This window comes from Littorina saxatilis, linkage group LG3 (assembly GCF_037325665.1).
Source record: "Littorina saxatilis isolate snail1 linkage group LG3, US_GU_Lsax_2.0, whole genome shotgun sequence".
NCBI classification, from domain to species: Eukaryota; Metazoa; Mollusca; class Gastropoda; order Littorinimorpha; family Littorinidae; genus Littorina; species Littorina saxatilis.
Window position 1 is genome coordinate 38,839,945 of NC_090247.1, and position 25,627 is coordinate 38,865,571.

General features: G+C 41.9%; 1 protein-coding gene across 5 annotated transcripts in view; it reads left to right on the top strand.

Moving 5' to 3' along the window:
* Positions 1-25,627, top strand: part of LOC138962319 (uncharacterized) — a 130,129-nt gene that overhangs the window by 89,677 nt on the left and 14,825 nt on the right. For 2 of the 5 annotated variants that reach the window (XR_011454477.1, XM_070334090.1), the window contains exons 1-5: positions 11,261-11,905; positions 16,642-16,826; positions 17,138-17,312; positions 18,939-19,075; positions 20,380-24,804. Coding sequence is in view for 4 of the 5 variants with exons in the window: in XM_070334090.1 (XP_070190191.1) it covers positions 24,626-24,804 (179 nt within the window). In the remaining variant the exon portion in view is untranslated. Of the gene's footprint in view, positions 1-6,235; positions 6,278-6,864; positions 7,054-11,260; positions 11,906-16,641; positions 16,827-17,137; positions 17,313-18,938; positions 19,076-20,379; positions 24,805-25,627 lie in introns of those variants that run through there. The other 3 variants (XM_070334092.1, XM_070334091.1, XM_070334093.1) reach the window with 3 other exon arrangements.

The window sequence follows — 25,627 nt, forward strand, 5'->3', positions numbered from 1 at the left end:
CACACACACACACACACACACACACACACACACACACCTATTGATGTTTTTTATTCATTTGGCCTTGAACTTATTTTGTTTGCACTTATTATTGGACAGGATGCGGCTGCAAATAAAGCTGAATGTTCCGTCCTAATCTCAGAAACCACTGTTTATTTGTGGATCTGCTGAAGCGGCTCGTTTATAGACATCAAGCAAGCAAGCACGTGTGTGTGTGTGTGTGTGTGTGTGTGTGTGTGTGTGTGTGTGTGTGTGTGTGTGTGTGTGTGTGTGTGTGTGTGTGTGTGTTCGTGTGTCTGTCTTTCTGTCTGTCTTTCTGTATGTCTGTGTCTGTCGGCTTTTAAACTTCGTCCGAAAACTGAAATAATCAGAATTTCACCAAGACCGCTGTGCAGATAATACCTTTTAAAACCCACAAGTAAAAATCGTCGTGAAAATGGCAGAATGATGCAGCTCTCGTTCCCTCTCTACTTCTCGTTTCTGCCTTTGAATTTTGTTTACAAGTCCTCGTTATTTGTTATTTTGAAGGCTATTCGTCCGTTTACTTTCTTATATTTTTTTTATTACTCGCATTGGCCATATTCCCAGTTGACCTTATGGAGTAAGGATTAGATTTCATATGGTCCTGTGAGGTTACCCTCATGGAAATTTGGGCTGCTCACTTGGCTTTTTGTCCAATGTTGTAAGCACTTATTCGTTGTACAATCTACGCTTCAAATAAGCTTCGCTCATGATTATTGTCGCACTAACGGTGCACTCCAACCAAGAAAATGCAACCACACTCTTGGATTGATTTCCTGTCAAGGGATTACGCAGAATAGAGTGGCTGAACATGAAATTCAGTGTAGACAGTGGTGCATGATCGTATTCCAGGAAATAAAATCCCCATCCCGTTTACTTTCTTGTTACTAAATATACTAGTCAGTCTGCTTGATCAGGCATGAAAATTAAAAAAAACAAAATACTGAAAACAAAATTCGAAGGCGCGTAGCGCCAAGTTTCGCAGGCGCGTAGCGCCAAGTTTCGCAGGCGCGAAGCGCCAAGACTTCTAGGGGGGTCCGGGGGCATGCCCCCCCGGAAATTTTTTTTTCAAGGGTGCAATTTGGTGCAATCTGGGGCTATCTGAGCCTTAAAATTGGATTCAAACATGGCCCCAAAACTATTTTACTATAACTATGACTAAAAAAAAAATTAAAAAAAAATAAAAAAAAATACGGAAAAGAAAAAAAAATACGGTTTATTTTTTTCAAAAATACGGAAAATACGGAAAATACGGAGAATTTTCATGCCTGTTGATAATAAATGCACCGCTCTCACACTGGAAGTAAAAAGAAATACGCGGGCGAAGTCAGGATGACATAAACTTGACGCGAGTTTTGATAATTGTGTCATATGACAGAGAGAAAAAAAAACGCACGTGTTTAAATCCGGCTACATAATATTATTTGACCGAGACCCACTTTCCTGCCTCATATGCAGGTTTGAAAATCAAAAGCACTTTGAGAAAAGCAGGCCACCGCATGGTATTTATTGCGAGTACATTCAAGGAGATATCATTTGCACTCTGCGTGCGCCGACTGATGCTGCCGGAGCCATCTGATTTGACAACGGCTATATTATACACAAGTTGTTAACACTCACCTTTCTGGTTGAATGAGAAGTGTTAAGGATTGTTTACGGCAGAAGTTGCATGGACATTGACACTGAGCATTTGAAAGTTAAGAACAGCACTTGACGTGCACTTGTTTAAGGTGGTGGATATCGATCGTCACAGGAGCCAGCCATCCTGACACAGTCCCGGTCGTTTCACAGGATAAAAGGTATGACTATCTTATTATGTCAGTGAGGAAAACATTTTTGAGATCGAATGAACTGTGTAAGTGTTCAAGGACGACATGTATTGGCATTTCGATGTGAATGCGAATGCAGAAATGTTTAGAGAGGTTCTGACACTGACTGTGCACAACTCCGATTAAGATGCGATCATGAAATTGATGACTTTGATGAAGATGAAGATAAGGATAGGAGCAGCCATTACGTGACGGTCAGTGTCGATGGAAACGAAAGTATTGATTCACAAAAATATTAATGTATTAATTTTATTGTTTATTTATTTACTTATTTTTGTATCCAATTAACTAATTTTTATTTTTTAAATTTATGTATCCACTTCTTTGTTTGTTTGTGGTTTTGTTTTGTCTCTGAACTAATATTCATCATGATCACCTTATTGTAATATAGCCCAGTTGTTTTCTTTGACAGTCCCGCATGTGCTTCATATTAATTCTGTTTGGTGCATAAGGGTATACAGCACTGCATGCATGCAATGAGATGCGTAATCAAAAATCTTTGACCACAGGTAAAGATTTCTTTGATGATGAAGAAAATGTTGAGGCTGATTTCAGCTCCTTTATTAGCCTTAAAAAAACAAGCAGCTTTTCGTTTTTGTTTTTGTCCAGTTTTTTTGTATCTGGTGCTCCTAAATACTCTTGCAATGTCGCTGTTTACTTCAAACTCTGAATCTGGAGGTTTTATCGGCATGCTCACTATCCCAGATCTGCTCAGGCATTTAAATAAGACCATCGTCTTCTTCTTCTGCGTTCACTCATTTTTTATTAAACGATCCAAAAACAATTTCATCTTATTCTGCGTCATTTTCTGAATCCAAAAACATATACATATGTTATATTTGGATTAAAAACAAGCTCTGAAAATTAGAAATATAAATATTATGATCAAATTAAATTTCCGAAATCGTTTTAAAAACTATTTCATCTTATTCCTTGTCGGTTCCTGATTCCAAAAACATATAGATATGATATGTTTGGATTAAAAACAAGCTCAGAAAGTTAAAACGAAGAGAGTTACAGTAAAGCGTGCTATGCAGCGCAGCGCAACCGCTACCGCGTTAAACAGGCTCGTCACTTTCACTGCCTTTTGCACTAGCGGCGGACTACGGTCATTGTGAACAAATGCAGTGCGTTCAGTTTCATTCTGTGAGTTCCACACCTTGACTAAATGTAGTAATTTCGCCTTACGCGACTTGTTTCTTCTTTTTGTTATTCAAAAATTCCTTTATTCATACTTCAAACGCAGTACACACATCCACATCAAATCTAATCTCTGAAAGACTATATACTTAAGATACTTATACTTAATTTGGACTTATCAGCTCTCTTCTCAACTAGGAAATCTCCAGCCACAACGCAAACTTTGTCTGTTAACAGCAAAATGACTGACCTGACATTACATGGCCGGCCGTTTCCACCGGGAGGCGTTTCATCACTACATACAGTCTCTCCTGCTCAGTCCATTGCCTTTTCCCCCCTGCTAGAATTGTTTTTCAGACGATAAAAGTAAACGTATAACAAATCATCACTGAGGAAATGACTCCAGCTCGGTGCGTCGTCCTCGTCGTCGTAGATGAGTGTAGGTGTGACAAATGGCGCTCGAGTTGTTTGTCTGTGAAGTAGGGCACTCCAAGTGAAGACATTATCTTAATTATGCATAATTATGCATGTGCGTGAGAAGTAGGTTTCAAATACACAGTCAGATAACGTAATACAACTGACCAATCAATTTATGGGTCTCAAAACGTGACAAGGGCGTGCAAGTACTCATGCACTATTTCTAGACTTTGGGTAAGGTAAAGTGAGGGGCAAAAGTAAAGCGGATGAAAGGGGGGGGGGGGGGGGTGGGGGGGGGGAGGGGGCGGGGTGTGAGCACACATCATGTGTCAAGGCGCATACTGTCACACTCATCGTTCTGCAATTTTTCAAAGGAGCTGTTGGTGCATATTTTCATGATATTTCAAAAAACGAAAACGCTTGACCATTAATTATGAACCTCTATCTTGACAAAGCCTTGGACATCACGAGCTATAGTAAAGCCATTAGGGGTATGTCTGGGTGAGTATATTTGTATTTGTTGCAAACGAATGGACTTTTCTTCTTGTTTTAATACTTTTATAAATAATAAAGCAATTGTAATTTATCATTAATCAATAAATAAACAAGATTGAATGGAAGGCGTTACCATTGCTGTCATGAAAATCATACAAGATGGAGAAGTTTGCTGCTGCGGTTCGATTTAACTAACTTTTTTTGGTGTGTTGTTGTTGTTGTTGTTGTTGTTGTTGTTGTTGTTATTGTTTTAGTTGTGGTTTTCCTCTGACTTGCCTGGTAATAAAACGTGTCACCAAATGATAATTATAACTACACTAAATTAATCCACTGTCGGTAGCTCCTTTAATCAGACATATACAAAATCAGCATTATTCAAAATTCAGTTAAAAAAAGTTTAAAACAAAAGTATTTACGCATTATCGAATGGAGGGCGATAAGCGTTGTAAACAAGTCTTTGACACGTAATAGGAGGAGGCGTGGTGCATGAATAATGCGATCAAGGTTTCACAAACCAGGCGTTCCTTTTCCAGCCGAGTGCAACAGACCTCGTTGACTGTGCACTCTTTCGACTTACAAAAGTCGAAAGGTCAACAACAACAAAACGTTCGTGTCAGTTTCGGTTTCAGTTCAGAACGTTCCTGTGTTGTGATTTTGTGTGTGTGTGTGTCTCTGTCTCTGTTTGTTTGTGTGTGTTGGGGTGGGGGAGGGGAGGTGCGTGTGCGCGCGCGCGCGCGCGTGTGTGTGTGTGTGGTGTGCGCGCGCGCCGCGCGCGCGCGTGTGTGTGCGTGCGTGGGTGGGTGGGTGGGTGTGTGTGTGCGACTGGGTGTGTGTGACTGTGTGTGACTGTGTGACTGTGTGTGTGTGTGTGTGTGACTGTGTGTGTGTGTGACTGTGTGTGTGTGTGTGTGTGACTGTGTGTGTGTGTGTGTGTGTGACTGTGTGTGTGTGTGTGTGTGCGTATTTTTAGAAACAAAAAATCGATCGACTCATCCAATTTAAAGCAGGCTTGTTGGTTGGTTAAGATTTTTCAGTTCCCTTATTTTGGACTGTAGGCCTATTTGAAAAACAAGCAATATTTTTAGAGCTGACTGCAAACAGGATGATTTATTTTTTTCTCATAAAAATTAAAATAAAAACAAATAACTGCGTTCATTAACTGCTGTTCATAATGCTATTGTAAAGTGTGTCATAATCAACGCGCAATCGTTTTTAGTCAAAATTAAAACGTAATAAGCTATACTTGCAGTAGACTTTTCCTCGAATGGCTCATGACAAAGACCTATCGGCGTATTTCAAGGTAGATGCGTAGGGAGATGTGGCGAGCGCGTCCGAGGATACAAATCGAAAACATTTAGAACAAGAAATTCCTCCGACGTAGGAAAAACACCCCCGTCAAAGGGAAATAACCTTCTCAGTTGGTGGCAGTGACTGAGTGAGAATGGTTATTTCCCTTTGACCATTAAGATGTCCCTGTATAAGTCCTTGTATAATTTTAATCCACCAATAACTCCCTAACCGTGTGTTTGACTGGTCCCAATTTTTGTAAGGACCGTCTCAGGAATGTATAGAACCTGTTCACCAAGTTTGGTGACGATCGGTCCGTTCATTCTTGAGATCTATATGCGAACACAAACAAACAAACAAACACATCGATGTCCCTCTATAAGTCCTTGTAGAATCTTAATCCACCAATAACTCCCTAACCGTGTGTTTGACTGGTCCCAATTTTTGTAAGGACCGTCTCAGGAATGTATAGAACCTGTTCACCAAGTTTGGTGACGATCGGTCCGTTCATTCTTGAGATCTATATGCGAACACAAACAAACAAACAAACACATCGATGTCCCTCTATAAGTCCTTGTAGAATCTTAATCCACCAATAACTCCCTAACCGTGTGTTTGACTGGTCCCAATTTTTGTAAGGACCGTCTCAGGAATGTATAGAACCTGTTCACCAAGTTTGGTGACGATCGGACCGTTCATTCTTGAGATCTATATGCGAACAAAAACAAACAAACACATCGAGTGAATCCTATACACACCCCTGTACCGGGGGTGTAATGAGTCATAACCTGTATTAACTTGATTTTCTTTACGAACAATCTGCTAACTCTCACTCCAGTCGGCAGTCCTCTAAACCGGGGGAGTTTAAACAGCGGTTGGCAAGGGCACAAACTATTTCTGTGCTTCCACAACGGCCCAGACATGGAGGAAGGGCGATCGACCGCATTAACGTCCTTGCGTCCAGGTTTTAAAAAAAACCCGTCTATGGTTGGTTTAAAAGTAGGTTAATTATGCAAACGTCTACGTAAAAGGGCCAGTCGCAAACTCTGTTCTTGACTTTGTTGTAATAATCGTATCTCGGGATACCGGTAAGTTATGTGTACGAATATCATTTACTCGAGTTTGTATCACTGCTTTATACAAAGCAGCTACATGACATCGAAACAAAATAATCATAGGCATTGAGTTAACGTATTTCTTAAAGTAAACTACTTCTTGTGATCTTGACCATGAGGATTTTTTCAGGACCGGTCATTTATTCAAAAAGAAACCTGGTTGGGACTCTAAAAGATTTTGAACATAAAAAAAAATTGCAAAACTGACAGCGGGCAGGAACGAAAGTGTGGACCTTTCTGAATTACACTCATTATCAACCATTTGGTAAAACCAAACCTCTTCTTCTTCTTCTTCTTCAGCGTTCGACAGTAAAACCAAACCGAAATGGGTGTCCATTGGAAGCTTACCGACAAAAGAATACCAAAATACAGATGCAAAGAACGCATATATATGCGCTTTGTAATATATATACATGTGGAATTTATTTTAATGACGTCACTTTGGTGTGTTCACATATAATGATATATACCACGCAGAATGAAAGGGCCTATATTCGAAAACGTTTTGAATGCACCAAGTATCATCAGTCAATATGAATAAAATAATACTGGTTCATCAGTTACCAGCAAGACCGACCCTGTACTCGGAGGCTTCACTGTGTCCGCCGGTATCACCGACACAGCAGGTTATCGTTTTACGTTTTTTCCGACGAAGGCTACAAAGGGCCATCCCTTCGTAACAAGAAGCTGGAGGCCACAGACAAGAAAGAACTACAGACAACTTCAGTTATTTTCATATGTAAGTGAAGGTAAGTGGACCATCACCAAACGTTTATGCCTGTCTTACACTGTGCCGAATATCCTTGCGAATATGAACATGTTGTATTCGGCAAAAAAAAGAGACGAATGGACAGGAAAAAATATTGAAAATTCGAAGCCTTACCGATCATTGCGAATGCATACAAATCCATATACGAATGTCTTGCGGATGTACTACGAACGTTGCGAGTGGCCTTGCGAGTGTTGCGAGTGCTTGCAAACATTTTACGAATAAAGCGATTATGCAATTCGCATTGTTCGTAATACTGCTCTTACACTGTGCCGAATTTCCCTTGCGAATAGAATTCACCAATAATTCGTAATGATCGGGACATGGTCGCAAGACATTCGTAAATGTTCTTAACCATTCGCCACCATTCGTCTCTTGTTGCGAATATTAGCAACATGCTCCTAATATTCGCAAATAATGCATATTCTTCAGTATTCGCAAGTCATTCGTAATCATCGTAAAGTTATTCGTTGCGCTCGCAAGGCGTTCGCAATGATCGGTACACATTCGCAAGCACTCGCAACTATTCGTAAGACATTCGCAAGAAATGTGTATATGAACATGTTGTATTTGGCCAAAAAAAAGAGACTAATGGACAGGAAAAATATTGACCATTCGAAGCCTTACGAATCCTTGCGAATGTCTTACGAATGGTTGCGAGTGCTTGCGAATGTCTACTGATCATTGCGAATGCATACGAATCTATATTTGCAAGGATATTCGGCACAGTGTAAGACAGGCATAACGAATGTTTGCGAATGCCTTGCGAGCCTGACGAATACTTTGCGATGATTACGAATGTTCGCAAGGATATTCGGCACAGTGTGAGACAGGCATAACGAATGGTTGCGAATGCCTTGCGAGCGTTACGAATACACTGCGATGATTACGAATGTCTTGCGAAATCTTACAAGTATGTTGCAAAAAAGTTAAGAATATGACTTCTTTGCGAATATTAGGAACATGTTGCTATGTTCAAAACAAGAGACGAATGGTGGCGAATGGTTAAGAACATTTACGAATGTCTTGCGACCATGTCCCGATCATTGTGAATTATTGGAAAATCATATTCGCAAAGGCAAAATTCGGCACAGTGTAAGAGTAGCATTAAGGCACAGTCTTTCCGGCCGTCAAAACAGTTCGGTTCACAATCTCAGATCTGGCCAGGCGCTTACATGGGACAAGAACGTTTCTCCACCTGGACATATACCCAAAAGCAACATCCCGATTGCTTCTTGTGCAGGGCGGGGATGTAGCTCAGTCGGTAGCGCGCTGGATTTGTATCCAGTTGGCCGCTGTCAGCGTCAGTTCGTCCCCACGTTCGGCGAGAGATTTATTTCTCAGAGTCAACTTTGTGTGCAGACTCTCCTCGGTGTCCGAACACCCCCGTGTGTACACGCAAGCACAAGACCAAGTGCGCACGAAAAAGATCCTGTAATCCATGTCAGAGTTCGGTGGGTTATAGAAACACGAAAATACCCAGCATGCTTCCTCCGAAAACGGCGTATGGCTGCCTAAATGGCGGGGTAAAAAACGGTCATACACGTAAACTTCCACTCGTGCAAAAAACACGAGTGTACGTGGGAGCTTCAGCCCACGAACGCAGAAGAAGAAGAAGCTTCTTGTGCAGAGTGAGAATTTGCTTCGTGAATTAATTCAACAAAAAGCCACTAGTGTTCGTTAAGAAATTAATTCATCAACAAAACAAAACAAAACAATCCGACGTTGCACAGAGAGCACACTAGCAGTTGATTTTTGGTATATGTCCAAGTATAAGACTGGCCAGGTCCGAGATCACGAGTCGACTTGTTTACACGGTAAGGGTCGAGCCTTAAATCCGTTTAACGGACGTAACGTTAAACAGAAAACACAGAAGCATACCCAAATGTGTCGACGGACAGATAATATGCCGATATAGAAATACTAAGACAGTGCCTTGTCAACCAAAATGTGGATAGCCACTATTCATATGTAGTTTGACTACTTGATACTCGGGCCTGCGTGGTCAGTTTTACTTATGTGCTAAATCAAAAAACAACAGTGTTTGTTTGTGAACGTAACGTTTTGTTTTGTCAATAATTAGGGTTCCAACAACATACCTTTCTTGGTTTTTTAAACTGAATTTTGAAACGTTGGCAGTAGTTTTGTTTTTGGATTACTTAGGTGCTTTTTTGACATTAGTCACTGTGTCAACACAGCGTGTAAACTGTATGTGTGTGTGTGTGTGTGTGTGTGTGTGTGTGTGTGTGTGTGTGTGTGTGTGTGTGTGTGTGTGTGTATGTCTGTCTGTATGTGTGGTTGTGCGTGTATGCCCTTGTGAAGGTATGCATGTAGAACTGCTGAATAAAGAACATTAAGGAACGACCATGACCTTAATGATCGAGCTGTAAGACGTTTACGCCCGACACAGTGCACATGCACCGAAGAATTCCCGATCTGAATGTGCGCAGTTACTCTGATCTACGATTTCCGTGATGCACTATATTTAGCATGTACTTTTACAATATCCGCAGTGTGAGTAACAAGGTCAAGAGTGCCTGTGTTGACACCCATGAACTCCGAGTTTATAATCATCCTTGTTTGTAAATAGAGCTCAGTGGTTGATACCAAGCAAAAGCTTTTTTGTGACTATACTTGACCAACGCATGGTGCCCAGTTCGCACAATTCGTATGCTGCTAATATTTGCTATTGCAATTGCTTTTTAATACAATTGTCAATACTTCCCTATTGGGTCTTATGTGGAGGCTTTTTTTTCATTCTCTGCACCCAGGTTTCCCAATTGCTTCGTTTCCGGCAGATTTATGTGGAGCACGTGATGCGCACAAAAAAATATTGGCGGTCTAGAAGTGTCGTCTGCGCAATGATCGCGGCGGCTTTCTTGACCGCCAAGGACGACCGCGCACGTTGTGAGACGTCATTCGTTAGACCTCAATTGTTGCGTATAATTAGATATGGAGGCATACCCAGTTCAAGTCCGCACAAAGGCTGCATTGAAAATTGTCATGTCATGTTGTGACGGGTAATCAGTCTTTTGAAGCGAGTACTTTTTAACCTCTGCTTCATGAGAATCCCAGACAGTACAGTTAATGGTAAACATTTGATTAGATATGCTTATATTTGTGGGGATCTATTTTCGATCTATTCTGTTTATCCTGTCAGCCTTCTTTCCTTTCTTGTCTCGGCCCTTCTTGCACTTTCTCTCGAGACCTTGATATTTTGTAGTTCCACATAAGTTAAACTAACCGTTAAAACATGATTGTGTTTTATTATTCGTCTGTCGCAGAAACAAAACGAACAGAATTGTGTGCAAACTGCTGCACATGCTATGTAAGCAACACAGTGTCAGTCAAAACTTTCTAATTTTAGTTATAATATATGCGCAACTATACAGGGTGCTCAGAACTAGTTTGTCCCGTATTTAAAGTTAAGTATTCGTTTTACTTAAAATGGATTTAAAATTTTAAAAAACCCAATAAAGCCTCAACTCCAAATCCATTAAAAAAAAGTCAACACTGATTTGTTTGTACAGACTGACTGGAAACGGATCAATTTCGTAAACACTGGTGTAGCAGAAATAAGCTGATGAATGTGTCAATTGTTCAAAAAACAACTCTTGATGTTTCGTTTATAAAAAAAAAAAGAAGCGTCACTTTTTACAATAGCTCCTTTGTGTCCTAGTTGTAGATTACTAAACGACCTTGCCCTTTAGTATTAGTCATGTCGACCTGGGACATGTTGACTGCTTGCGCCTCTTTTATGACACAGGGTCTAACTATAGACTTTAAACATAGGTCACTCTGTGTGTGTGTGTGTGTGTGTGTGTGTGTGTGTGTGTGCGCGCGTGCGTGCGTGCGTGTGTGTGTGTGTGTGCGGGCGCGCGCGTGCTTGTGTCACTGTGCATGTGCGTGTTTGTGCGTGCCAGTGCGCCGTGTGTGTGTGTGTGTGTGCTGGTGTGTGTGTGTGTGTGTGTGTGTTTGCGTGCGTGCGTGTATGTATGTGCGTGTGTTTGCGTGTGTGTGTGTGTGTGTACTCATAGCACAGGATGCGGTTTGTCTTGTTTTCGTCTCCGTCATTTAAATTTTTAAAATCTAATTATAATGTAGCTGATCGAGTGGTCCTGGTGTGCGTTTGGTCTACGTGATAGTTTTCAGCCTTGACATTGCCGACTTTCGAGTCAACCTTGAACGTCTGGGAAGGGCGATAGGGAGGGGCTAAATCTAGTAAATGGAGCGTAATCGATTCACACTTGACGTCATATGACCTCAAACGTAGATTGGTGTTGTCACGTGATCGCATTCCAAACGCAAAAATATACTGCCTTACTCGGGTTGGCAGGTTGCCCAATGTGTCACGCGGTCGGATGACTGAGAGCCGGGGTGGGGGGTGGTGCGTGGGATATTTATATATCAATGAACGAACGCGAGGAGTTTGCTTCCGTCTTTACGTTCCTAATGATGCAAGACTGTCCGTGTCAGTGCGTGGGCCTAAACCAGAACGCGCAGTTTGTAATTGCCAGCCACCACGGCAAAAAGGTTTCGTACTGACAAAAAAGAGCAAGTTAGTGAAATCAAACAGAAGACAAACAACGATTCATACACATACGGCAGCTTACAAAAGCTGAATGGCAATCTGTGACTTGAGATGTAAACGTGCTTTGACAATAGTTAGTGCATTTCTATAGTCAAGCAGGTTTTGAGAAGAACAAACAAATCTGTACACACAGTGATAAAAACTGATAGAATATCGAAGAGCTGATTCGACTTCGCTGTTGAGCCTTTGCATTGGGCAAGGATCGGGACACAGTCTGCATTTCTGGTCAAGTTCTGATAAGGTATTGTTCTACTGTTATCCCCATAATCTAAAGCAAGATGTTGAACAAGGTGCATCATCTCTTTTATTGAATGAACTTATGATTTTTGCAATTCCTTTTTTGGTGATGGGGACGGGGGAGGGGGGGGGGGGGGGGTTGCGCAGCTAAACGTCTGTGGCGATTTTTGATCGTAAAGGAGGTCGTTTGTTATTATGCTACCTGTCTGCATGTTCTACTTCTTCGTCCTTTTTATATTTAGTCAAGTTTTGACTAAATATTTTAACATCGAGGGGGAATCGAAACGAGGGTCGTGGTGTATGTGCGTGCGTGTGTGTGTGCGTGTGTGTGTGTCTGTGTGTGTGTGTAGAGCGATTCAGACTAAACTACTGGACCGATCTTTATGAAATTTGACATGAGAGTTCCTGGGTATGATATCCCCATACGTTGTTTGTATTACACGTACATACATCTTTAATGAGACGAAACGCAATTTTACAAACTAGGTAATTAACCAACAAATGTACATGCCTTCTATTCTAACCCCACTAAAAAATGAAAAGAAAAAAACAACAACAAACAAACAAAAGACACAAAAAACAAACAAACATACGCTTCAACAAAGTTAAGGGCCGCCCAATAAAATGTATACATTCCTTACAAATTTGCTAAAATATAAATGCTCCAATTTCGTGGAGTGTCAGCTCTTAAACGCGAACTTTTGAGTGCTGTCCGGATCCATGGCGAGGATTACGTTATGACACATGCATCAGAGATTATTGCCATAGCATGCTTTTTGCACATTTAAAAGGACTTTGAAAACCAACCCCCTTTCCCCAAAAACCGGAATCTTCCCACGCGTTTATCATGGCACAAATAAAATGTATGCCGAAAATGATTCTAGTGCAACACTCACAATACTTTCATGAGTTCTAAAAAGGAAAGCTCAAATTAAATGATCGAACCCATGTAACTTATCAATTCTTTTTAAAAGATTGTGTCCATGGCAACATCATAACAACCCGCATTGCCACCAGGCGGCATTATGCCGTTGTTTTTCGCTGGTGTTTTTTTTATTCGTCCTTTGTTGTCGAGTAATTAGTAAGAATTAGTATTGTTATTTGTATCTGGTCTGGTGGGCCCAGAGGTGACTGATGAGGCCTCTTCGGGCAAGAACACCTGCCCCATATGTATAGAGCACATATGACAAGGTGCAGGATTTAGGGTACCAGCAGCTCTAGCTTTACAGAGAGAACGCTTCTTCTATGCAACGGCAGTTATTTTGCTTTCAGCGGTTTGGGCACCAGTTTGAATGAGACTCCGCCAGATGAGTCGGTTTTGGTCCCGCGAGAAACTCACAGGAGTCAGCCTCAACGTTGACGTCTTTTAGAGATGGTTTTCGGCAGTTCAAAAACCTGTTCTGGCTTTGCCCCCCCCCCCCCCCCCCCTGCACCAAAAGTGACTGTGCGCTTTCCATGACATAGTTCGCTATACAGGAGCTGTTTTTGGATGCCGTGGCCATCCAGCGTTTGACATGCCCAGCCCGTATTACCTGGACCTCTGTAGGATGATGTACAGGCTTGAAATGTTGGCTCACGAAATGTTTGCAGTGTCAAGGATCTGCATGATGCTGCGGACTTATCTCGTGAACATCCGTAGCGATTACAATACCGTACTATTTTTAGAATGTTAATGATCAAACTCATTAATTAATTGTAAAGCTTCCTACCTGAAATGCATTTCCATTGTCCAGACTAAGTCATAGATTGCTAGACCAAAATTTTAAATAATTTAGTTGAAAAAATAGATCGTCACCGTACCGCTTCAACTATTGCAAAATGTCGGATATGACGTCATCAAAGACAGTTATAAAAAATAAAAAAAATAAGTCCGCAAATATCAGCAGGGAGAAGTTTCATGAAGATATGTTCGGTAGTTTTCTCGTATTCTCTCTACACACACACGCACACACGCACGTACGCACGCACGTACGCACGCACGCACGCACACACGCACGAACGCCCACCTCCACCCTCGTCTCGATTCCCAGTTTATCTGAACACGTTTTGATTAAAACTTGACTAAAGATAAAATGCAAAGCCTTGCGACATTGAATGAGCCTAAACAAACAGAAGGGTATATTTGGCTACGCACACCACAATTAACCATTGAATAGATCTTTCAATACCATTTGAAATCCAATAGTTTTCTGTTGTGAGGGCAGAAGTTTCTTGCCAATAGTTATTTTGGGTCAAATTGCAATAACTGAGCAGGGGGCCCGGTAGCTCAGTTGGTAGAGCACTGGACTTGTGATCGGAAGGTCGCAGGTTCGAATTCGGGCCGGGACGGACACGGGTCAACTTTATGTGCAGACCCAGAGACGGAAGCCATGTCCCACCCCCGTGTCATCACAATGGCACGTAAAAGACCTTGGTCATTCTGCCATAAGTGCAGGTGGCTGAATACACCTAAACACGCAGACACCTGGGTAGCGCGACTCCGTTGCTGCGAGCTTTCCACTGGGAGGAAGCGACCCGAATTTCCCAGCGATGGGACAATAAAGTAATGAAAATGAAAATGAAAAAATGAAAAGGGTACTGTGGCAAATGTATGACAGTGGGCCAGTCTTCACGCCGACAACTGAGTTGTCATTGGTATAATGTATGTGTTTCCGCAGTCATGGATATATTTAAACGCAATTACGCTCGTTCTTTGAGGAGGTGCAGTGTTTTTTGTATTGCCAATCTTCATCTATCATGATGCTGTGTTGAACAGCTAAGTTGTAACGATAACTTAGCAAAACAAATCAAACTGTGGCGCCGGATGCTGTTAGTTCACCGGCATTTTGCTGAGTGTTTTAAGTTCAAACCCCTGTTTTTGTGCGCATTAATAGAGCTACGTGTGCTTTAAAACAAAAATTGGGGGGGAAGTGGCAATTTATTGTTGGCAAATAGTTACTTCCACCTTGACAATTTGCAGTGTTCACTGTATGCATCCACTATACTTACAGGCAAAACATAATATCATACCTTTGAGTGTATCACATTTCCAAGTCAAAGGCCAAGCAAGACAAAACTTGACTTGGTGTGTTTCTTCTTTCAAAAACTTTGAGCAGAACAATTCTGAGCCGCGGGTTACTGTCACGGGGTCTACTGGGAAAATCACTGATCAAACTTGACAGTGTCATCTCAGTCAGGCCACGAACGCCTAACTGAAAAACTGTCGGCCCGCTGCTCTCGCTGACGTCCAGTTATTTCCTCGATCCAATCGTATATCAGGAATTCTGACCAATCAGATCCCCAAGTTGCTTTTCCAAGGGAGTTTTACTCAAGTTTGTTGATCCAACTTCGTTACGCTGCTGACGTGATTCGTAGCCTGTAATGACTCAGCTGTGTCAGCCTACGCCCGTTCTAGCAATCCAGGCCTAAGCCTGTATGACCCATTCTGCTTCTCACGATGTACATGTTCTGTAAATTCCCGTTTTTCATTAATTCATCATAACTACAAGTGTCGCAAGTACAGCCTCGATCAATTTGCCGCACGGCTCAACTGCACCCCCTCCGCACCACTCATCGCGTGTGCACAGTGGTTTATAACAAACCACCGTTCTGCTGCACTCAAGAGCCATTCAAGGGAAATAACAGCCTCAAAAGTAGCTATATATAGACGGCAAGTTAGCAGGCTAGGACTGAACGTATCGTGTGCCTGTATTGCTGCTATTTAACACACAAATACCTCCGTGCTCACACACACACACACACAAGCGCGCGCGCAAGCAAGCAAGGAAAGGACGAATAAGTGAATAACTTTGCTAAGGCATAATGAATGTCTTTTGGTTTTTGTTTGCTTGTATGCGTTTGTTGTTTTGTAAGTTTGTTTACTTATTTGCTTCTTTAACGTTTGTTTTTTTGGTTATCTTCGTTGTTTGTCGAAACAATTCATTGCTTGCCAATGCACAAAACAAAAATATTCTTGAACTAAACAGCAAACAGCAAAGTGGGAACTGCTTGGAGTTACTCTCATTGGTTTTACGAGGGGCTAGTAAATCAGCTTAATCCACCAAATAAATATGCTGGCCAACACAAGCATGCTGTCAAAGAGGAATGTATACATGGTCTTCACTTCAACCTAACTGGTCATCGCTGTCGTAGTCGTTGTTGTTGTTGATCTCTGTTGATGTTGCAATGCACATCTCCATGATTGTTTGTTTGCTTAACGCCCAGCCGACCACGAAGGGCCATATCAGGGCGGTGCTGCTTTGACATATAACGTGCGCCACACACAAGACAGAAGTCGCAGCACAGGCTCCATGTCTCACCCAGTCACATTATTCTGACACCGGACCAACCAGTCCTAGCACTAACCCCATAATGCCAGACGCCAGGCGGAGCAGCCACTTGATTGCCAATTTTAAAGTCTTAGGTATGACCCGGCCGGGGTTCGAACCCACGACCTCCCGATCACGGGGCGGACGCCTTACCACTAGGCCAACCGTGCCGGTCAAATCTCCATGAATGCAAGGATTTTTATGATAATACTCATGTTGAAGGTGACGACGACGACGATAATGACAATAAGGACGATGATAATGATTATGATGACGACGACGACGACGACGATGATGATGATGATGATGATGATGATGATGATGATGATGATGATGATGATGATGATGATGATGATGATGATGATGATGATGATGATGATTATTGCTACTGCTATTATTGTTGAAAAATCAGTTCCGTTTTTGGTTGTTATAGATCTGTATACCCACGCCTGAGACCTGGAAAGTTCTGCATCGAAAATGAGTGACGCGCGTTCTGACGGCTATCATAAGAGCCACGTAGCGGAGGACATCAAGGAACTACCGGCAGAGATTTACTCGCCAGAAGTTCTGCTGGACCCCAATTCCGGTCCACAAACTGTGCTCCCCCATCTCTACCGGGTAGGCTTTTAGGCGAAGTTTTGTATGTTTGTTTGTTTATTCGCTCGTTTGTTTTGGGGTTTGATGTACATGTTTTGCATTTTATGGACGTACATTTCTGAGCAATCGCCTTTTCACTCGGGAAGAAGTGCTCAGATAAATTACAAAGTAAGCAATGGGTGAAAAGGATTTGGAAGCTATGTAAACTTTGTGTACGTATCTAACATTGCCCAGGAGTTCTATCAAAACTGGGGTCCCCTCACTTCAAAACTGGTGAACATGTGACGATTTGTGAGAAATGAATGATCTAAATTATTTTTCTTTTACCCCAGGCTCGTGACGCAAGCAGGGAGCAAGGAAATAGGCCTGTTGAATTGCGTGAAAAGAGGGATCTGGAACTGCTGAGCATACAGGAACGCATGGACACCTTTAATAACGTCACTAACGCATGGGCCGGACCTCCTTCTACAAAGATGGCGCTGGCCGGGTTTTATCGCGTTTTCGGCAGTAAGTATTCTTGGCATCTACGCAAGAAAATCTGAAATTGATCTTTGACTTCTTCGGCTTTATTCGTTTCTTAAATCCATTTTATACGTTCTTGTTTTAGAGGCAGTTTTGATAACTTTCGGAAGACTGTCATTTAAACGGTTACACTGAAGATCGTAGTTCTAGTGAAGGTTTTCTAGGCACGGAACCATCACTCATTTGGAGTAGGCTGAATGCTTTCCTATTTCATAACCGCCATCAGTGATTTGTATGTGCCCAGGCGCATCTAATTAGTAACTTTTTTTCGAGTCAGGCATGTGGTCATGAATTGAGAAAGTCTTCTTCGAAGACAGTTTTAAGCAAAGATATACTTTCTAGTGTTTCTGTCCGCATTTTATTCCCTGAAATAGTGAATAGCTACTATAACTGTGCCAGGGCCAGTGCAGTAGGGGGTTGCAGAAGGCCTTGGTGACAGCCCAGGGGAGATAATTTCATTCCTACGTCATTCTGTCGGGTACAAAGCAAAAGTAAACGTTTCGGCTTTATTCACCTCTTGAATCTGTTGTCCGTTCTCGTTTTAGAAGCACTTTTGGTCCTTTTCGTATGACTACTAAATAAAACAGTAGTCCCCCCTCCCCCCTCCATCACCCTCACTTGTTCTGGCCCGCTCCGCTGGCAAGTATCCCCAAATAACGTTTGGAAAGGAAATGTATTTCTCAACGGAGGTGTGGAAACAAAATCGGTATTAGATTTGTCACCCCCACCCCCTACACACACACACACACGCACACGCACGCGCGGGCGCACAGAAAGGGGCGATATTGTACCGGTTTTCTGTTTGAAAAATTGTATTACTTAAAAAAAAAAATGACAGCTGGGGGGGGGGGGGGGGAAGGGGGGAGAGGGGAGGGGGGGAGGAGGGGTGCTTCATAGGGTAGGGACACGTTTCAGAGTCACCTATCCAGGTGTTACTAGAACTGTTGGTTTCAATGAACATTACTACATTTAATTTCTCAAAACTTACAGGCAGCGTGGTTTTTTTCGCAATGAAAGAGGCCTTGGAAAAGAAATTTACCGGAGGACCTTCATTCAATGTTATGTGATGATTTAGCTTTTTGGTTGGAACTGCAGTTTACCTCAGACGGAGAACAAAGTGAATTTTGATTCTTGATTTGGTAACGTTGGCAAGGCTACCTGTTTAAGGATTTGTTTTGCTTCTGTGTTCCACAGTTAAAGCGTTACAAACAGCCCCGATTCGATATTCCACACAATAGATAATAGTGTTCTTCAATGAAACGTCGGTTACATTGGCTGAACTAATTCTAATCCTTATGGACCATATTCAAGTAAACCAAGCTTGCAAGGCATCCTTGTCATACTTATGGCACTGTATCTCCCCTCCCCCCCCCCCCCCCCACCTCCACCCCACCCCCATATCATGTCTGAAGGGAACCGGTTAAACAAATTAGGACCCGAAGTAGTAGGAGGGGAAGTTCGACTCTGTGTGTGATAACCCCCAGCCACACTGATGAACACCTCCTCCCATTAATCCATCAACCTACCCTACATCAACTTTACATCAATATAACCATCAATCCATCCATCTATCCAATCCATCCATCCAACCATCAGTCTGTTTGGTTTCAGCAACGACTCGGTGCGCGTACTGCACTCTGCACATTCGCAACTGGACTCTCACTGATGACCCGTGGGCACGCCATAAGAGCTTTTCCCCCTTCTGCAAGCGTCTGCTGCAAGTTGGGGATGCCGGAATTCATCCCAGTGTGAGTCTCATCAAACTGTCTACGATTTACCGTATAGACTTCACTGTCCTTTTCTGTCCTTCTCTGTCTTTCTGTCTATGTCTGTTTGTCTATGTCTGTATCTGTGTCTATGTCTGTTTCTGTGTCTATGTCTGTGTCTATATCTATGTCTGTCTAGCTGGCTGGCTGGGTGTCCAAGTGACCTGTTTTTCCTAGTTGACTTATACGAATATCATTTGTTGTCCTGCCGGTCAGTTTGCAGTGTGTCCTTCTACCCTCCTCATTGTCTTTTTGTGTGCATGTGCCAGGCTATTTTCCTTTTTACTTGATTCATGTCTGCCAAGATATCTTTACACATTCCTGTATTTAAAGGCACAATAAGCCTCCCGTAAACCATCACAGATACTGTCAAGCTTTTACACACAGTACAAACACCCTTCCATTTGAACGTTCACTAAACGGGAACATCCTAAATGCCCTACGTAAAGAGCGAGCAATTTTTAAAGAATCAATTTTGCAGATTGTCTCGGACACTTTTTGGACCCATCCTGAACTTAGGTCAAAAATGAGTTACTTCCCTTCGGGTCTCATTCTATCGATGTAAACTGGCGATGGCCGTGGATCGATGATTATCAGAATGTTTTTGGACCGTGGTGCGTTTTTGCGCTAGACCTAACTTTTAAAATCTAAATAATAAATTGACAGCTTGTTACACAAACATTCTTTAATCATAAAAGAATTCTTTTTTATCAAGACAAGATCAGTACAATTCGAAGTTGTGAAAGTTTGAAAAAAGAAAAGCCCGGAAGCAGGGTCACGCAAGGGTCGTAGCAGAATACGGTTTATGCATATCGCCAGTTCCTCTCAACAGTCAAAAGCCATCGCTACAGTTCTTGTGAACCACAGCCGTTTGTTTCGTGCATAAAAACGTGCTATTGCAGATAAGCTCACATCGAGTCGCATTCAAATGACTAACTGACGACTACATTGTGAAAAAGGGAAACTGGATCACACGGGTTCACGATGGCTCAGGGCCAGGGGTAAGATAAACCACGCAAAAATAAATTCTTTGAAAATTGTTCGCTCTTTACGGAGGGCACCTAGGATGTTCTCAATCGGTGAGTGTTTAAATGAAAGGGTGTTTTGTACTGTGTGTAAAAGCCTGACCGTATCTGTGATGGTTTACGGGAGGCTTACTGTGCCTTTAATAGCAAACACTGAAGGGACTTGTTTCCATTCATTAATTGTATTGTGTGCACAAGGAAAGCTTTTATTTTTCATGTTTTATGTTTTTTCACTTTTTGTTCTATTTCACTTCACAACAGCCACAGGGCAAGAGACGACTGCGTCACTCGTGTTCCTCCCTGGCCGATCTGAAGTGTCATCGCGGCGCTTGAAGTCCTCCGGCCAACGGATCTAACAAAATACTAAAGCAGGGAACACTAAAACTGACTTTATACAGGCGGGAAAATACCGGGATCCAGCTAGACGCAATATGCTGCGCTGGCATCTCTGGAATTCTAGAATTATTTTTGTTAAATACACGCGAGGGTATTCGCGCTTACTTTATTCATGGACACAAGTATTTAAAAAATATATATATACAAGCTTACACAAAGCTTGAGATCCCGGTATCAATAGTTACTTGTGGAAAGCGCTGTCACCTCATACAATTATACTGATACAAGAAACTAAGCTGGCATTCGAGTTCAAATTGACAGCTACGCATTGAACCGGTAACTCTTCCCTGGTTGGTCAGCCTCTAACCGGCTTTGCCAGAACTATCACAATTTTTTTATTTGACACTTTTGAAATTGATCTGACATTGGAGAGAAAAGAACGGAAGAAAAAAAGAAGTTATGAAGGAAGAAAGTAAAATATGAAAAAATATAATTATTTCTCTTTTAATGTTTCAGAAACAATCATAGGCCTAATACTGCTTTTGACAAATGTAACTGCTTTGAACAGCTACCGAACTGTCATAATCCTGGGTGAAAATTGACTATAGACAATGCAGTAAATTTACCAAACATGTCACCTGTCAGCAGTTGTTATACACTGTCAATGAAAGATAAAATATGCTTGTAGCTTTTTTTCACTATAAAATCAGTTTTAGTGTTCCATATGCTTGTCATTCTGTCTAATGGTCACGTCGCACAGTACCTCTATGAGAGTGTAATACTTATGTCAATATATACTATCAGACCAGAATATCGGAACCGTAAAGAGTTTGTTCTCCTGTATTGTAACCAGAGTTCTGCATCGGAACAACTCTTGGTGCCAAGTCACTTACGAGGTCCTACGATTTCACAGACGATATTCCCCTGTATCGGAACCATAGAGAGTTTGTTCCCCTCCTAGGTTTTGTAAAGAAGGTTGTCTTCCGTCCAGAGAGAAACCTCCCAAACTTGCGATCTGCTGTCCGAATGATGTCAAAATATTTCGTCTTCATTCACCTAGAAACATTCTGATTTTCATTAATCCCCTGATATTCTTCTTCGCATTTGTCTATTTGGTCGAAGTAAACGGAGGGTGGTGAATAAAATGTATCTGAGTTATTATAAGAATCAGTAGAATCAGTAGCTCTGAACTAAGATGATGGTGGTACATTGTTTGGACAAAGGCCAAGACAAAGGCAGGGAAGTGACTGCAGCGTCTGGTAGGGTTATCAAACAGTGCTGCAGCTACCGTTCATAGATCATATACCGCGCGCCATGTCCTTAAAGTGGACATATTTGGAATATTTTAACAGGGTCGGGTCGGCAATTCGTTAAAGTCCTGGACCATTAATTACCCCATTCTCCCTAAATACAGGATGCTAGTAAATACTCGTATATATGCCTGTCCTCAAATGAAAAAACTCCTACTGAAAATACTGTGCGACATGGCCCATAGACATTGACGTGACTGTACACCGAAATGTCGAAAAGACGTTCGGGACGTTTAGCGTTTGAAGTGTCTCAAGAGAGACACAACCCAAATGCTATGTTGCCTAGCCAAGAGTAAAGACCTGCTTCGAGAGAACCAGGTATCGCGGCAACGGCTGAGGGGTCAGCTGTGCTTCCGCGTTGTCTTCGCTGCGCTACCCAAACTTGTTTCCCAAACTATTATTTCTTCTCTTTCATGTATCAAATATTTAAATGTACTGGAAACTTTGCTGACTTTCAAATGTATTTTGATTTACCCTTATAGGTTTGCATGCACTGATAGTCGTGTTCACTTTGTACTGTTTCAAGATATTATCGCAAACGCTTAGTTTTGAATTTCTTGGACAACTGATGCGTATGCTTACCGCCCTGATATGGCCATTCGTGGTCGGCTGGGCGTAAAGCAAACAAACAAACAAAATGCGTATGCTTATGTGTTGTATTTTGTTTTTTAAGAAACACGTTTTTTCTCTATTCTTTCCAATTTGTATGGTTTGTTTGTTTGATGTAATATCCTTTGTATGCAATGCATTGCACCTTGAACTGTATGGTTTGTTTTCAGATGTGTATAACATGCTACATATGTACTTATTATTGGTTACCTGTATAACTGCACGCATAGACTATCATCTACTGTCACAGCTTATAGGGAATGGCAGGGCTATTTATTTCAATGCTAACATACGCATCTGGGTCCAGCCAGTCCTATGAACAAACACAAGATTCTATAACACTTTAAAACATAGCCTTTCAGCCCGAGCTTTATGGATTTATAGATTTATTTATGATCGATGAGATTGGTTGTTTGCAATTTTCGCGTTGACCAGTAATATCCACTATTTTTACAGATTAAGTCGAAAATATCACATAAGAAATTGACAACCCTTCAATAACACTGGTTTTGATTGTATGTGACAGTTAATTTACCATATCAATATAATCCATTGCTCTATCTTGGAGGTTGATTTAACCGGTTAGTGGTCGGTTGAATTACTGTTTGTTTTACATGTTAATTAACTGAGGCCCTGTCATCTTCCCTAAGTTTCTTCTTGCCACCCCCCCCCCCTTCCACCACACCCTCCTCCCTGTTTATGGGAAATAAAAAGACTAGCGAAGGAACAAGAGAAAAGACGTCGTCTGATCCCAGCTCCCACATTTGGAACGATCAAAGCTTTCTCGTTTCATATAATTATTATCCTTCAACTTTTATCTTTTCCTTAGCCTATTCTGTAAGCTTTGGCCGTTTGTCACCTAAGAATCATTCGCTTTGGGCTCAAAGCTAGAGGTGGCACGAAATGTGTTCCAAAAACGTGTTTAGGGTTCTCAGCCTTTATAGGTTCTTTGGACACCATAAAAACAATCGTGCGATGAGGTTTTTTTCTCATCCTCATCCCCGTGTTTTGCAATAACAGAATCGTTTTATTTGAACACATACCAACATTCAACAACTTAAATGTCTCTTGTGCTGTGTGGATTTTTTGTGTGTGGGCGCCTTAGTTCTGCACTTGCAAATAGGTGTTACTTTCACAAGATGCGTTAGATAAATCCCTGCGCCTTGAATCCGTGGTTGAGATATGTGCGCGATGTAAATTGCATAAAATAAATCCCATGTAAAAGCTTTGACGGATCAGTGGTGGTTTACTCGGGAGAGCTAGGAAAAGTATCCATAAGAATTTTGTTTTTAAATTTTGCATTGTTTGCCTGCTCTGCTTTGAATAAAGTATTCCAACTATCATTTTTTTCGTCAGTTTTTTTGTTTTATCTGTGCGCATGCGACACTTGTTTCTTTTGCTTCATAAACAAACGGATGAGTCTGCAGAATTACTCAAGTGACCACCCTATACGAGGGCTGTTCAGGAAGTCAGAATCTTATATTTTCGCACAGCTCACCGTTAATTTGACCACGCCATTTTCTCGAAGGATCCTTCCTGAGCTGCGACACACTTTAACATTCTGTAGAAATACCTTTCAAACATGTCGTCGCGAGCGTTTTTCCCGATACCCTCAATGACCCTCGTTTACTCTCGGACAGCAGCATCAGGGCTCTCGTAACGGTTTCATAGGAGCCTTTTCTTTAAATGTAAAAACAAGAAAACGTCGAAAGGGGCCAATTCAGGAAAATATGGTGAACGGAACATCAGGTAGACATCCTAATCTGTTAGAAATTCGATTGATTTGGAAGCTGTGTAAAACGGGACATTGCAATGGAGTAGCATCAACCCTCAAGTACCCGTGTTTGGCGCCAAGCTTTAAACACCACGGGCAGGCAATGATGCATGTACTGCTCTAAGGTAACCGTACGCTGCTCCCCTTTTAGAATTGTGGCGATTTGTGTTTATTTTCAAAGAAATGGGACCACCTTCTTCTTGCCAGTGTTCCGAGATCACCAATAGTTGATAGGAGTGGAGCCGTTTAGGAACATCAAAACGGCCGATCGATGTGTTGCCCGGGGTCAGATTGATAGACCCAAGTCCCCAACGCCTGTGACAACCTTCACAAAATCCTTACACTCTCTATAGTGACAATTAAAGAACATTTGTATGCACATTTCGAGACATACCCACTTTTGTACACCAGAAAGCGTACGGGCACCAACTGTCTGCAACGCTTGTGTATTCGTAAAGGCTTGTGCCAGATCACATTGATGGGTGCCGATTCAATTATCTATGTGTCCTTTACCTCCGTGTGTGTGATTCGTGCATCATCTCTCTTCAACTTTTCAACGGCAGCAACGTTTGTTGCAGTAACAGCATTCAACTGTCGATCTGGGCGGGTGTCATCTTTGAAGACGTGTCTACCCGATTTAAATTCATTGTACCAGTTGTAAGTACTCGTTTTGGTAAGAGCGTTCTTCCCAAAAAAATCCCACAATATGCAGTAGGTGTGAGAAACATAACAATCCTTTCAGAGATGTTTATACATCATTGTTGTAAACTCCCTTTTTTGAGCTCCATGACAGTTTTATAGTAAACATGGACGGGTAGTGTTCTTTAGTTTAAGAGCTGTTTTCTTTGCAGAGGAAACTTTGAGATACATGAAAATTTGTGTCATCGCCGATGACAGATTGCATTATGCATACGTCATTGTAAATATCATGAGGCATTGCCAGGAGCTTGGAGTCTAAGGACTTCCAAAATACCTTACGTATGAGGATGGCATTTGAGCTACCTTCTTTGGTAGAGTAGCCCCCAGTGACAAACGAACGCATTTATGCACCTATGTATGCGTATAGACGCACGCATGTGCGTACACACACACATACACGCGTACACGCACGCACGAACGCACGCACACACGCACACACACGCACACACACCACACACACACACACACACACACACACACACACACACACACACACAGAGAAAGGTAGGGTCGTTTCTTACAGTGTTCATATAGACACCTGAGTCCAAGTAGCTCATCATTCCTGAAACTAGCAGTATTCTTCAATATCGGGTACAGACTCGCGGTCTGGGCTTAACTGGCGGATTGATCGATTGGTTGATTGTTTGATTGTTTGATTGATTACTTTATTGACGCATTGTTGGTTGACATCAAAATTCAAATGAGTTGATGGACTATCATCCTGGTAGTTCCACCTCTCCCCCTCCTCCACAAGCCTTGCCCTCCTAACACTGTCAATCTG